The sequence below is a fragment of the Argopecten irradians genome, chromosome 9 (genome assembly GCF_041381155.1).
Source record: "Argopecten irradians isolate NY chromosome 9, Ai_NY, whole genome shotgun sequence".
In the NCBI taxonomy this organism is placed as follows: domain Eukaryota; kingdom Metazoa; phylum Mollusca; class Bivalvia; order Pectinida; family Pectinidae; genus Argopecten; species Argopecten irradians.
In genome coordinates, this window is record NC_091142.1 from 12,125,257 (window position 1) to 12,139,330 (window position 14,074).

General features: G+C 33.7%; 1 protein-coding gene across 1 annotated transcript; it reads left to right on the plus strand.

Annotated features, from left to right (window-relative positions):
* Positions 1-57: 57 nt before the first annotated feature.
* Positions 58-12,957, plus strand: LOC138331478 (uncharacterized). The gene is made up of 7 exons (XM_069279140.1): positions 58-200; positions 2,302-2,465; positions 3,357-3,503; positions 4,217-4,285; positions 4,961-5,161; positions 5,779-5,919; positions 6,744-12,957. The coding sequence occupies exons 2-7, from the start codon at positions 2,304-2,306 to the stop codon at positions 6,987-6,989; spliced, it is 966 nt and encodes a 321-aa protein (XP_069135241.1). The 5' UTR covers positions 58-200; positions 2,302-2,303; the 3' UTR covers positions 6,990-12,957.
* Positions 12,958-14,074: the final 1,117 nt, after the last annotated feature.

A 14,074-nucleotide genomic window follows, 5' to 3' on the forward strand; every position in this document is an offset into this window, starting at 1 on the left:
TAAACTCGATTTTGATTGGTCGACTCTTAATTTAATATATTCTTGGTCATCTGAGTGCTTTCTTTGAATATCCTGTGATCCTTCCACAATCAAGCATGAGAATCACGTAGACATTAAATTATTAACTGGAAATTAAACAAAGCAACAAAGTCGATTGCTGCTTGCGGCTTCATCGATTTTTTAAGGGTCAGGAATAACGGGTAGGTATATGTTTTGCTCAGGTAAACACAATTCCATTTTATTCACATACACACCCACCAGAACCAAGAGACCCCGAATCATCGAAGAGATCTGCTGATAACTGTACCGTAGCCTAAAGTGTAGAGGAAGAAAAACTCATCCATGCGTGTAAAATTTAATTTAAAATACAACTCCATCCCGATTTATTACAGTTATTGTCGACCCCCTATTTATTGTCTACTGCCTTGTAAAATTGCAGCCAAGGTCATGATTAGTGTCAGTACAATCAAATTGATATTAAATTGTAGTAGCTGGTAGCTGCATGTAACACCGTACAGTCATGCAGTCAGGTTGAGTTGGGTACGGGCACAACCCCACATATACACTGTATGGGTATACACTTACGTACATAACAGTCCTGCATTTTAGTAAGTAAATGATGATCAAATGGGCATCTTTAATTACTACATGTACTGCAGGGGTTACTATCACTGATGTTATATCCACCCTGGGCTATGTCATAGTAAAATTGGAGGCTATTCCGGAGAGAGAGAAAAGCTGACCAATCACTGGCCTGCAGATAATTCCTATGAAGATTATAGAGAGAGCATGCCCAACTTTAAAGACACGCAGTCAACCACTGTACGTTATACAATTCCTTTGACATACAATACAAAGAATCAAATTACCCGTGTCTTCTGTTGCCTTCAGTTTTACTATTAGATAGTCCAGGACTGGATATATAATGTCAGTGATAGTAACCCCTGAAGTGTCGAGAATGTCAAATGGGTAACTTGCAGTTACTAATGAAAATAGTGGACTGTTACAGCCTGCCTCGTACATTTATATACATGAAACAATATATATTGCATATGAGTTGCATGATCAGTTACTGACCATATAATACAGTATACCTGGACAATCACCAAAGAAGAAAATGGAAAAAGGAAATGGCGCTGTCATCAAATGTTGTAACAATATAATTCTATCGCTCCTTCATTCACAACTCTGATTATTATTGTGACAGAAGAAAATTTTCATTATCACAAAATCAATGCTAGATATTAATTAACTTATATGTTGTGAACTTTTAAGTTTGTATGTTTGTAATGTATTTCGAAAGAGGAATTTAAAAAAATGTATGTCGAAAATTATTAAAGGCCCACTACCTTTCCGAAACGGTTTTTGATTTTTAAAATGGGAATGTAAAACGAGATTAACAATTTTGTAGAGTGGCAAAAATTATTAACTTAACGTTAATACTACACTTATTGTCACCTCCTAAACAATTTAATTAAAATAAATAAAATGTTAATTTTCATAACGCGGGTCGTCTTATGTTTTCCGCCGTCGTCCTAAATACTGTGCGGTAGTTGACTATCACTGCGGCAGACGGTAAAACAGCGAAATGACTCTCCACTGTTATATTTTTCTCCGGAAAGGTAATGGGCCTTTAAAGGCCCACTACCTTTCTGGAGCAAAACATAGAGGTTTCTTAAAAACATTGATAACACCAGAAAATATATACCGATGGCCTTAAATGAGTTTTCAACACTGAACATGCAAGATTTCCTGCATAATATATGATAACAGTGGAGAGTCATTTCCCTGTTTTGCCTTCTGGTGCAGTACATGTGATAGTCAACTACTATGCTGTACTTAGGACGACGGCGGGAAACATAAGACGACCCGCTTTATGAAAATAAACATTTTATTTATTTTAATCAAATTGTTCAGAAGGTGATGATAGGTGTAGTATTAAAGGTAAGTTAATAGCTTTTGTGAGTCTACAAAATTACCAATTTTGTTTTACATTCCCATTTAAAAAATTAAAAGCCATTTCAGAAAGGTAGTGGGCCTTTAAGAATAATAATTATAAAGTTTAAAAATATTTTGCGCACTGTATAAATATGGCCACTGACTATACATCTATAAATAATTTAAGTATCAAGTATAGGCTATCAACACAGTTTTTCTGGTGATGTATCTTTTAGAACTGTTGATCATACTGTTACATGAAAATACTTTGAATTATAACTTCTAAAATGCATATCTTGATTTCCTCAACTCATAAAATAAGAATTGGTAATTCCTATTGTGTTATATTTTACCAAACATCAGATATGGCTGACAAGTTTGACTACCTAAGAGGGGCAGCGTTTGTGGTAGCTTTCCTTATCCTAGGAGTGTGGAGCCTGCCTTCCTGGCTGATCGCAGACACCGTGTTCACAGCTTTCTCTGGAATAGGACTCTATGTCAGACCTGAACTCACCATTCAACTTCAGGTAAATTATTTAAGCGTTGTAAACTATCTTCCTATGGAATCTATGGCTAATACTGTAAACCAACTTTCTTTCATGGCTACTTAATTTCGCGTCCTCCATGCATTTTAAAACAGGTTTGCGAAGATAATTATTTGCGAATTTAACAATTTAGTGATAAATCCTGGATATAAACTTTCACAAAGTCACTTGGATCGTGAAATTCATGAAAGTAAATTGCATGCGAAAGAAAGTTGGTTAACAATATTTATATATATGCCAGACCTTTGCAGACAATCTTCATAATGCACGGTAGCGCATTATGAGATGAATTCCATAGGAATATAGTGTAATGCATATGCTCATACATGTATTTACATTATTAACTCATTTTTGAGGTCTCTACATTAAAACTGTTTAAGTAAGACAAGAAAAATAGTTTATCAATGAAGATATACTCCACAAGATGGAACAGCATTTTGATGGTGGTCAGTTGGCATTTTTCTGTCAACTTTAATGATGTCACAATGGTCACGTTTTGGGTGTCGATTATACCATCATAGATTCACTTTGGTTTGTTTAGTTTATACAGTAGAAGTGGCAAGTGAATGTAGATATATGATGGAAGTTATTGATGAGTTGTAATATGGGATGCATTCCATAATTGTTGTATAATAATGAAAAGTAATTATAATATATATAGAAGAAAAAAACCTGTAAGTAATAATTACAGTGGTCAAGTACAATTTATTGCTGGAGGAATTTTTGCTTAAAATATTCTAGAAAGTATGTTAAAAATATTATGACCTGAAGGATATACAAAACCAGTATAAGCAGGTAGCAGTTAAGACTCTTGTTTAATGTCTATTTTAAAACAGTATTTTATTGATCCTTTTTATCCAATTCTGCTTGCAGACCCAGGACCTGAAGCTTGATATTCTGCACTGTCACCTGAACCGTGTGTTTGGATCCTTCCTGATTGGCTCGGCTGTGATATGGTGCTTCTGTCGATCTTCCAAGGACAGCACAGTCAAAGCTGCACTGTTGTGGTCCAGAGTCATGGTATGTAAAATTAAACTTCTTTATCTCAAAGTCAACAGTCAAACTTCGCTTTATCTCAAAGTCAAATGTCAATCTTGCTCTTAGAGTCAACACTCAGTCTTCTTTTCCTCAAAGTCAAAAGTCAAACTTCCTTATCTCAAACTCAGAAGTCAAACTTCTTTATCTCAAAGTCAAAGGTCAATCCCCTTTCTCTCAAAGTCAAAAGTCAGTCATCTACATGTATATCTCAAAGTCAAAAGTTAAACTTTTTTTATCTCACAGTCAAAAGTTAAACTTCTTTATCTCAAACTCAGAAGTCAAACTTATTCATCTCAAAGTCAAAGGTCAATCCCCTTTCTCTCAAAGTCAAAAGTCAGTCATCTACATGTATATCTCAAAGTCAAAAGTTAAACTTTTTTTATCTCACAGTCAAAAGTTAAACTTCTTTATCTCAAACTCAGAAGTCTGTTAATAACACATCTTTATCTCAAAGTCAAAAGTCAAACATCTTTATATCAAAGTCAAACTTTCTTATCAAGTCAACAAACAATCCCTTATTTCAATCCAGATATTAAATGTGTAACTATATATAGAACATTGAATATAACTTCATATGATGATAAATGTGATCAAATACTGCTGAAAGAATCTGTTGAATTGCATTGTTGTTTATTTGTTTTTGAGATATTACATGTGGTTTCTTCTTTAATTTGTCTGAGCCAATCTGTTTACAGGGAGTGTTCTGCTTACTACTTATCATTTGTAACGGACATTTCGCAAACCGAAAACTTTTTACAGACAAGGTAAGTTAGCAGTATCATGGCACAATGTTTGGCTAACTATTTTCTTATTCTTTTTCCATTTTTATTTATTTTTTTTATATTTTCCCCACTTTAAAACAAAAATAAAATTGCATTAATGGTTTGCAATATCTATAAGTAATTGAAAATATTTGAAAGTATTTGAAAATATTCCATGGAATAATGATTGTGATACGCAATATTATGTTTGTCTGTTTCATTCTGTGTTCCATCCCATCAAATTGCACTTTAATATGGAGGCAAAGGCATTTTTTTATGTCTTACACATTTCTGTTTTTCTGGAAGAAATTCAATACAGAATATAGTTTGTAAAATACAGAGATAATTTTTTTATTAAAATGTACTTGATTACATATCATTATTAACAGTTTGCATTAAACTTGATTTTAAAAGGTTTAACTTAAAATAAGAATGGACATAATTATACAATTATAAGAATTATAAGAGTTGTAGTTTGCAACTTGATATTATTTGCATGCATGTTTTATGTAGACACATGTCATCAGTACACAATGAAATTAGCTCTTTTTAAGGCATGATGACCATATTATTAATGAAAATCTACAGTAAAATACTTGTTTTCTTTCCAAAATTTCAAGTCAAAAATTGATTGTTACTCATTTGAGTTTCCTTTGTGTATCAATTTTTTATTTACAGCACCTTTGGTTTGGTGTACTCGGAAATTTCTTATGGTGGCTTGCAAATGCTATCCAATTATTGAAGTCTCGACCAAAGATCAGCGAAGGGCCTAATAAACAGTCAAGGGGCATAACTCTAATATGTAACCTCAACTTGCTGATATTGACCCTGGTATCCCTGGCATTAATGGCCTTCCCACTCATGATGACAAGTATCAAGGTATGTGTGTATTAATTAACCGGTATTAAGGAATGTGTGTGTTAATTAACACGTATCAAGGTACATGTGTATTAATTTAAAGGTATCAAGGTATGTGTGTGTTAATTTACAGGTATCAAGGTACGTGTGTATTTATCAATTAATAGGTATTAACAATTTTCTGTATTAACTGACATGTATCCATGTGTATGTCTATATTAATTAACAGGTATCAGGTATATATGTCTGTATGTATGTTCATAATGAAAAGCCGAAATGTCTTGGCAAAGCCTCGTCATCTCACACCAAAATAAACGTTGTATTGTAAAATACTAACCACATATTTCCTAGCTACAAATTGATTTGATGGTCTTTTTACTAGTGATTGGGGCCGTGGTGGCCTTGTGATTAATATGTCCCGACATATTACATGTACTTAAAGCCCTCCACCTCTGGGTTGCCAGTTTGAATCCCATGTGGGGGAGTTGCCAGTTCTGACTGCTGGTTGGTGGTTTTTCTCCGAGAACTTCAGCTTTCCTCCACCAATAAGCCTGGCATGCCCTTAAATGACCCTGGCTATCACTAGGGGGTTAAGCCAATAAAACCAAAACCATCTGTTACTTGTTTTGTTATTTCAGGGAAGAAAACTGGATAAGTACCATCTTCACACGTCCAGGTGTGCGGGCGCTCTTGCTTTGAGCTTTGCCATCCTTAATTGGTTTGTGCCACGGTTCACTAACCAACGAGATGTCAGGACAGTTTTCAGCGGACAAGTCTTGGTACGTCCTTTATTCATCAAATTTCTTTTGATTTGTTATAATTTTTTGTTTATCTAATCTTTTTGTATCATCTATAAGACCGGCTAGCATCAACTTTACCTTACAAATTTTGGTGTGAAGTATTATTGGGAGAGGGTAATGATATTTCATATAGATGAGGCTGGTGCGACACTGTGGACAGAGGGGTAGTTAATTTGAAATAAGAATCTTTCTGGAATTTTACTTTAAAAATTCCTAATCCTTAATTTAAGATAAAAGCCAAATTTAATTTGAAACGTTAATGAGAAATGAAAACATAATTCATATCAGAAATGGGGCTGGTCCTTAGGACAGAGTGGTGTTTTTTTGTTTTTTTTTTATTGTTATAAAATCTTGTAAATTGTCTTTTATGAGATAGAATTTGTCAAGGCCCTTTGGGCCTCTTGTTCAAATGAAAGATTTTAAGGTAATATGAGTCAAATAGGTTGACTTCCTGAAGGAACCAGGAAGCATTGGATTTCCCAGTTACTCCAGTGCTTCTCCTTGATGACATACCGTATTCGACCCAACAAGCGCCAATGTCCCTATATAAGGGCCCCACTCCTTTTTGAGGCCTCATTTCAATTGCCCGGGCATAAGACCAAATTAATAAAAACTGTATAGGTTTGCAATTGTTTGGTCTTATTTTTTTAAGCACCAGTTCAATTTTTCTATTTTCTTATACACCCTGGGAACTTATTGGGTCAAATAGGGTACATGTATGTATGTTTCTTGACCAACAAGCCTGATTTTGGTCTTAAATCAGAAGATTAACTGATTGTATTTTTGTTTTGTTGTTTTGTCAGACCATTGTCCTAATATACACAGCTAAAGCCTACATGCAGTACACATCAAAGATTCTGGGCAGTGAAGAAATATTAAACTGGACGCTCATCTATCTTCCTCTGCTTCTATTACCACTGAATGGTCTACTCCTGACATACATAAACGACAGGAAAACTGCTCCAAAGAATACAAGTCCAGAGGTCTCTGAATCAGACAATGATACAAACAAGGAAACTGTGGAAGAAGAGGCCAAGAAAGGGAGATAACCAAGGAAGCCGAGAAAGATAGATAACCAAGGGCAGTTTTCGTTTATTCGGAACAACCGATTTGACCGTTTGTAAAAGTCTTTAATTCAAGTATAAATCCTGACGAACCTGCCTGTGAGGGCTTTGTCAAAGCTCGTCTGATAACAATATAAAATCACCAGGTCTGTCTTAAATTCATAAATGAACAACTAGGTCCAATCAGTCAAACCGCATAATTGAAAACAGCCCATGAAATCTGAAGAAAGGAGTGGTCAAGAAAGGGAGATAACCAAGGAAACATAAGAAAGAAGAGGCCAAAAAAGCAGAGAAAACTTACAGTAAAGAATAAATGTAAGTCAGACATCTGGTAGTATAGAATATTATGTATCTGGGTACTCATAATTATTTATTTTCTAGTCTTATTTTTTTCTCCCATTTTTATGAAGAAATGTGAAGTTGTGATTTCTTTTTAATTGCACAGAGAATAATATCATACAAAGAGTCCTTTCATGTCAAAATCTGTATCATATGTTATCCCAGCTTAAGTCTATTTTACTTTGAGGTATCTATACATTTATACATACTATAATATACATGATATCTATTTTCCATGATGAATGATGTTAATTGTTATTCCTTGTATTTAAAATTAGAATATTTATTGCAAAATCATTTTGCTGTATTACAGCCATTTTTTGCTAATATCTGTGACCATATTACAGTAAGCAAGTGATTTTTTATCATATATAAATATAGGATCTTATATGAGTGTTCATTTCAAATGAGATTTTATGAAAGTAGTTAAGAAGTTTTTAATTTTTGCGAGCCTTAGCCTTCTCATATGAAAAGAACACAAATTTAAGATACTTTTTATCACAAAATTACAAATACCTACATAACAAGGAATTTCACGTCAAAGTGTATTCAGAAAATCCAGCAGAGGCTGACGTTTTTTCCTGCTGTCATCGTAATTCTGACGTCACGTCATTTTTTCTGACGTCATTTTATTGTTTCTGTTTGACATCACAATGAATTTCCAGCCAATGAAAATTGTTCCAGGTCATATTACACTAGTGACATAGGCAAAAATATTACACGGGCGAAATCACTGGATATCAGTCAGATTATGTGATAAATATTCTAATTATTTGTACATAATTGCAAATGTAAAAACTTCAAAGTTGACAACATAAAGGCTATTTATCTAGTGCTAATTTGAAGATAATGAAAATTTTATATCCCAGTTGTGATCAGTTGTATCTTAAGAGTGTTTGATAACGTCAGCATTTTCATCTTTGTCTATAGTGAAATGGCGTCATAGAAATTACATGCCTACAATTAATATTGATTTCTCTATAAAATAGCACAGAAAATATTTTAGATATAATTGATGTAGGATTCAAAAATAGTTTGTAGTCAGTACATGTACATAAGATCTTGTTACGATTGAATGCAAAATGACATTAGGAAAAAATAAAAAATGTTACTAACTAGTAAGACTGTATAGCAAAGTTTTCACTTGCATACTGCATTATGGCTATTGACAGTATATACATGCATGTACTAATAGTGAAAAAGGTGAGTGTCAAAATGGAGTTAAAAGATAAAAGAACAGATAAAAGTCGACAACTTAAGAGGATTATAGTCAATTTGTAGACTCTTAAGGCATGTACATACTTAGATATATGTAGTCTTTATGATTGTATCAACCACAGTGATATTTCTTTTACGTTGTGTCTGGCTAAGCTTATGATGTGTGTCGTGTTTCTGTATGTCCAGTTTGCTTAGCCCTATGGCAGTTAACGTGTGCAGTGTTTCTCTAACACTTTCCCCCTGATTATTGCTAAAATGCAGGGAATGATAGTCCTTTTTCTTATTCATATGCATTGTCCAGGGGTTCCGATCACTTACGATCTCTAAACCCCTGGACTATCTCATAGTAAAACTGAAGGCAGCTCAGAGGAGAAAATCTGAACCAATCACAGGTCAGCAAACATTTCCTTTGAAGACTACAAAGAGAGTGACGCCCAACATCAATACCACACAGTCAACCACAGTGTACTGTTATACGGCTCTTTTGAAGTACATCAAAGGACTAGATTACCTGTTTTGTTGCCTCCAGTTTTACGATGAGATAGTCCAGGGGTGTAGAGATTGTAGGTGATCAGAACCCCTGGAGCATAGAGCATGATTCACATACACTGTCCAGGAAAAAATGTATTGCATAAATGCCAAATATAAGCATACCAATTTGAAAGTTGTATTATATACAAACTGTTATATTGTATTGTCATCGATCATTACATAGTTTTTCTTGACTGTGTTTGATTTCATATGTTGTCCACCACTTAAATATTAGTGTGTATTATTTGTGTAGATGTGTATTAGGTTTGGTATCATAGTTCTTATGATGGTTAATAGTTATAGTACAGAGATTTTGAGATCCCAAAATGACATGTGTATAGAATAATTTATCATCGGTTAGTCCCACCTTCTGGGATTGTGATATCATCTTTTGACTTGAATTTTGTGACGTCATCATCACTGGAAGGTGTGATTAATCAATGGTGAATTGTTTTTTACCCACGTCATTTTGGGATCTCAAACCCCAATGCTGAATTGTCCCATCTACTGATCGTGAGATTGCATCTGCATAATATTATTGATGAGCAAATATAAGCATTCACTATAATCATTCCAAATAACCAAACTTGTGTGAATTAAAATCTAGTTGCTATTTGTTAAGACCATAGTTGATCCATGGTAGAATTATATTCATTGTAATTTCTTGTTTCTCTATGCATGCATACAAATACAATGTATGTACATATATTAATGTAACAAAAACATTACCTAGGTAATTTTGCATGTAGTGCAAAGTTTCGAAAATACTTACTTCCCTTCGTTTCGTTCTGTCATTACGGAGCGAGTGACACAAATGGAAGTAACTGTAGTAGATCAAAATGAAAATGTACATATATGCATGTTAAATTGCAGACTCACATATCATTTCACCCCTATACATGTAAATGGCCCACCACAAATTCCTGGATCCTTGAAAACTGTATTTATTCGGATGCCTAAAAAATATTTCGTATAACTATTTTTAAGTTAATACCGGTGTAGTATGGTATTTTGACCCCCATGGTAGAATGACCCCGGGGTCAAAATACCATTATGGTGAAATGAACCCCCCCCCCCCCCCCCAAATGGTAAAATGACCCCCCCTTCTAAAAGTTAAAATAACACTTGTAAACTTGTAAACATGATATTTTCTTCTCATTTATGATGAACTTCAAATTGGGATTAAGTTAGACCTATGGCTAACATGTGGAAGGCATTTTTTTTTTTTGGGGGAGGGGGTCAAAATACCATGGCCATGGTGAAATGAACCCCCTATCCCCACGTCAATTATATCTTTTTAATTTACATTTAATTGCCTTAAGATTCAATAAAATCATATATATCATGATTTTAATGAATATTAAATGTTATTTGCAAAAAACTATCACTATGAGAACTTCAACTTAGAAGGGGAAGGTGGGTGGGTTCAAAATACCATGGCCATGGTGAAATGAACCCCCCATCCCCACGTCAATTATATCTTTTTAATTTACATTTAATTGCCTTAAGATTCAATAAAATCATATATATCATGATTTAATGAATATTAAATGTTTTTTGCAAAAAAATATCACTACTAGAACTTCAACTTAGAAGGGGAAGGTGGGTGGGTTCGAAATACCATGATTCAAAATACCATGCTACACCGGTAGTCTGGCAATGAAAATCAGTCAAAATGTGTTCATAGGTCTTCCAAAAGTCCTTTCATATCAAAACAATGGTCAAGTTCGGCTTCAGTTGTCTAGTGTTGACCATTGAAATTATGAAAAAGCCCCCTGTAAATTTAGCACATTTTAAAATATAAATCTTTGAAAGCGGTGCTGCAAGCAAATGTCACATAGCCAGTCGGGAGGACATTTTAGGTTTCTTATAATATAAATTAGTTTCTTCCCATGCAGAGCGATTTTGATGGGAAATTTTATCTTTCAATTTCATAAGAAATTATACTGGATATATTAACACTATTTTTACTGACTTCAGCCTTCTTTTGCCCGACTAAGGTTATTGGTTGCTTCATTTATACAGCAGTATGTATACTTGTTACGATTGTTTAGTACTTACAAAGTGATGTCAATCGAATACACAGCTGGGTATTATTATCATACATTTACATCATATTGATTGATTGATCATTTTTGCAATTTTGATAATAACTTTTATTTTATATTTTGTATTCAATTATTGAGATAAGAAGTCTAGCTTATAGTACATTATTTTAAAACTGGATATAGTGCTCTTACTCCAACCCATTTGATTGGGACTGTACATTTATTTACTGTATTTGCTGTAATTAGTGCCCAGGACGTTTAATTAATTGTAACAAAGGGGGAGATTATTAATGAACCAAAATAAAGTTGTGGTTGAAAAAAGTCAGCCATATTTCTGTACCTGTGTATATTATTCTGTTACAGTAAACATGCATATGCCTTTTATTCTTTGAGAAGCATTATTATGCCAGTGATTCACACGTAAATGACTCGCAAGTTCATGCAATATGGGATACAATACTGATGTTAGAGGCATCACATGTTGTAAAGCATTGTTAAATCCACTCTCCTGAAAAGGGAGCGTTTATACAACTTCAACTCTTCTCCAGAAAAGGGGAAGGGCCCTTGTAGGGCAGGGGCGCTAATTACAGCGAATACAGTTTATGAAAATCTGTTGTAATAAAATACCGGTATGTTAGATATTAGTTCTGGGACCAGATAGATACAGAGCAGAATTCTTTTCAATTTTTTTTGAAGCAAGATTGCTCTTAGATAAAGTGAAACAGTTTCAGTTGATCTCAATATAACATTTTATTATGTCATCTGACTCGAAACATCAGGGTGACCTATACTCATCATGGTCTGTACATGTCTTGCTGTGTGGGGTATGTCATTCAAAACAACTTCTTCTCAATTACTGATAAGCCTATTCAGGCTGTAGCATGCCCAGATGAAGGGCTACCAGATTTGTTCAAATGAATGACCTTTAATATTCATTCAAGGTCAGAGGGTTAAAAAGGTAAATATCTTTAATCAACTTCTTGTCAATAACTAAGAGGCCAATAGATACCTAATATTGGGCCTGCAGCATGTTGGGATAATGAGCTAACAAGTTTGTTGAAATGAATTACCTTGACCTTCATTTAAGTTCCAATGGGTCAAATAGACTAAACGCTTTAAACAACATTATTAGAGACCTTATATTAGCTGTAGTATACTGGAATGAAGGGCTAGCTACCAAGTGTGTTTAAATGAATGGCCTTAATCTTATTCAAGATCACAGGGGTCAAATATGCTAAAATCTTTAAACAAATTCTTGTCAATAAGTAAGGGGCCTAGATACCTGATATTGGGCTTATAGCAGGTTGGAATGAAGGCCTATAGCTATTAAGTGTGTTTATATATGGATGACCTTGATCTTATTCAAGGTCCCATGGGTCAATATGCTAAACAACTTGATTGTTTTCATAATTTGCCTGTACACATGTAAATCCACTATAAAAAAAACTTCCAGTGATTGTCAGAAGACTGATAAGGCCATTTGGACCTCTTGTTATTCTAGGACGTTCATGTACTGTGAATAGGACCTCTCCTTGTATCAATCTGCATTACAGTTAGTTTTAACTTAAACCTATTTATCGAGTTGTACACGTAGTTATCACTAATTTTTTCCGAGGTATGTATTTGCATGAAATTATTGTTTATGTCTCAATTTATGTGCAATAAATCTTGTCAAAAGTGTTACAATTATACTACAGTACTGTATGTGTGAGAGTTTATATACAAGAATTTTTTTGTTTGTTTGTTTTAATTTATAGTCCTTTTTCATTAAGGATTTGTTTGCATAATCATGTACAACATAAGTAATACAGACATTTTTTTAAAAAAATGAAAAAAGAAAAGAAAATGGATTTCCTAAGGACTAATGTACATCAATTTTCTATCGCGGCTGTTCAATTTCGCTCTTTCCTTTTCAAAACAAGTTCGGGAAAATAATTATTCTGGATTTAACATTTGAGTGATCATTACTATCAGTATAGATGATGTAGATATTAATTTGCAGAGATAAACTTTTGCGAATTTATTGAAGTCGCAAAATTCGCGAAAGTAAATCGCACGCAAGTGAAAGTTGGTTTATCGATCTGCTTTATATATATATCAACGCTACTACACGAGATACTGTTCCTACCAGAGAGAGAAAGAACCCTTATAATTTAAACCCTTGTTCTTCAATGGTGAAAATATGAAGTGGGGAAAATAAAATATCCTATTTTCGGGTACAAATGGCAAAATTTACGTGTGGCAAAAATAACCCGTTATACAGTATATTTCCTAGTTTTTAAATATATTTTCTATCAATCATTGCATTTAAATCTTTTGATAGTCAGAATAATTAAGGTTTTAAAATGTATACCTATACATAATTTTTGTATGTATCAATATATATCAACTTCGCTAGCCAAGGGTTTTCAGTACAAAACTCTCCCCGTATCATGCTGAATACCATTGGCTAGCGAAGTTAATCATATATAGGTATTGCATTTTCATATGTTATCTGATTTAATTTTCTGATATTTTTGTTCAGTTTGAATTTGTTTTGATGTGTTGCTATTTCGAGATTTTGTAAAAATATAATTTTGATGAGATTGATTGTGTATTGTGGTATTTTCCTTGTCGTGATTAACAGACGGAAGATTGGCCTATAAGGTATGGTCAAGCATTCATATGTCGCACTCTGTGAACAACTTATTGTAACTACTCCTTAGAAGGCACTAAATGGATTTTTATTTTGATAGCATTTAGTACTTATGGTCTTAAGATGTACAATGTTCAATTTTGATACCGATGGAAAAAAATGACTGTTGTACATGTAGTACGTGCCTTATTGATAAAATGACAAATATACAGTTACACCATGGAGTTTGACAATTAGAAAGCTTTAACTCTTTTCATCATACAGACTTCATATATGTAGCTTCCCACAATATCTATTTC